The 1161-nt window shown below is 50.6% G+C and overlaps 1 protein-coding gene across 1 annotated transcript; it reads right to left on the bottom strand.

Annotated features, from left to right (window-relative positions):
• Positions 1 to 318: 318 nt before the first annotated feature.
• Positions 319 to 867, bottom strand: GNI_237910 (hypothetical protein; the record flags this gene model as incomplete). Its single annotated transcript, XM_011136458.1, has 1 exon — positions 319 to 867. The coding sequence occupies one exon, from the start codon at positions 865 to 867 to the stop codon at positions 319 to 321; it is 549 nt and encodes a 182-aa protein (XP_011134760.1).
• Positions 868 to 1161: the final 294 nt, after the last annotated feature.

Raw genomic sequence — 1161 nt, 5'->3', positions numbered from 1 at the left:
TCCATCACCTGCTGAAACAGGATCGGCGAGTTCTTAACACCAAACGGAGTCACAGTGTATTCGAATGTGCCCCTATGCTACACAAACGCAGTAAACTGTCGGCTTTCTGCCCCCAGGGGTACATTCCAAAAGCCATGATTACAGTCTAGACACACATAATACTTGTGACCGGCCGCTAACTGCAGTTGCTCCCACAGCAACGGTATCGGGTAGGCCTTCAACGTCATCCCCTTGTTCAACGCTCGGTAGTCGATACAGATTCTCCATTCACCAGTTTTCTTACGTACAAACACCGGTCTTGCTCCCCACGAGGAATTACTAGGTTGTATCACCCATGCTCAACATGTCGTCTATCTGCTTATCTAGTTCCTCTCGTAACTCTGGTCTTAACGGCTTCAACGTATGCTTCACCGGCTTCCCGTCTACTTCGAACTCCACACTATGCCGGGTTCTGCCTGTCCTTGGCTGCAACCAACACTTCGAATGTTTTTGTAACAAACCCCGAAGTCTCTCTCTAACAACACCTTCCAGATGAGACGTCATATCTGTTATCAGTCGCTTCGCCACCGCCAACAAGTCTTGGTCTGACTTCTCCTCCTCCACCAGTGACACCGCATTGACCTTGTAACAGCTCTCCACATGGAACTGGCACTTAAATGCATCGAAGATGCCTAGCGCAATCATGTCTGGTACGCCCAACATCAGCTCATCGTCCTTGAGCTCCTCGCTGGAATACAGCACAGTCTCCATCCGGCGGTCTTTTGTAGCCAATGACGCCTTGAACACCGTCACCTGTTTCCTGGTAAACAAGCCTCTGATGGCACCAGCGCCAGCCTCTTCTAAGCCTAACTGACGTGTGAGGTCCATACTCACGATAGACGTAGTTGCACCCGTATCTAAAAGTGCTTATACCACTACCTCGTTCAACATTACTCCCTTAGTGACTCTCGCAGCTCCTAACGTGCCTGCAAACTTGGCGACCTGGGTAGTTTCTTCCAACTCTCAGTCTTCCATCAGCGCGTCGGGTCGAGCACTCGTTTTCTTCTTGTCCCGGCGCTCCTTCTCAACTGTGCGCTTTTTCTCTTCTAACTGGTTGATCTTCGTTGCCGCCTCTAAGCACGCATCGTAGAGGGCCTTCCTAGAGTTCAACGTCGGCGTACT

The sequence above is a fragment of the Gregarina niphandrodes genome (genome assembly GCF_000223845.1).
Source record: "Gregarina niphandrodes unplaced genomic scaffold scaffold00896, whole genome shotgun sequence".
NCBI classification, from domain to species: domain Eukaryota; phylum Apicomplexa; class Conoidasida; order Eugregarinorida; family Gregarinidae; genus Gregarina; species Gregarina niphandrodes.
The sequence above is the reverse complement of the archived record's forward strand: the minus strand, read 5'-3'. Positions and strand labels throughout refer to the sequence as shown.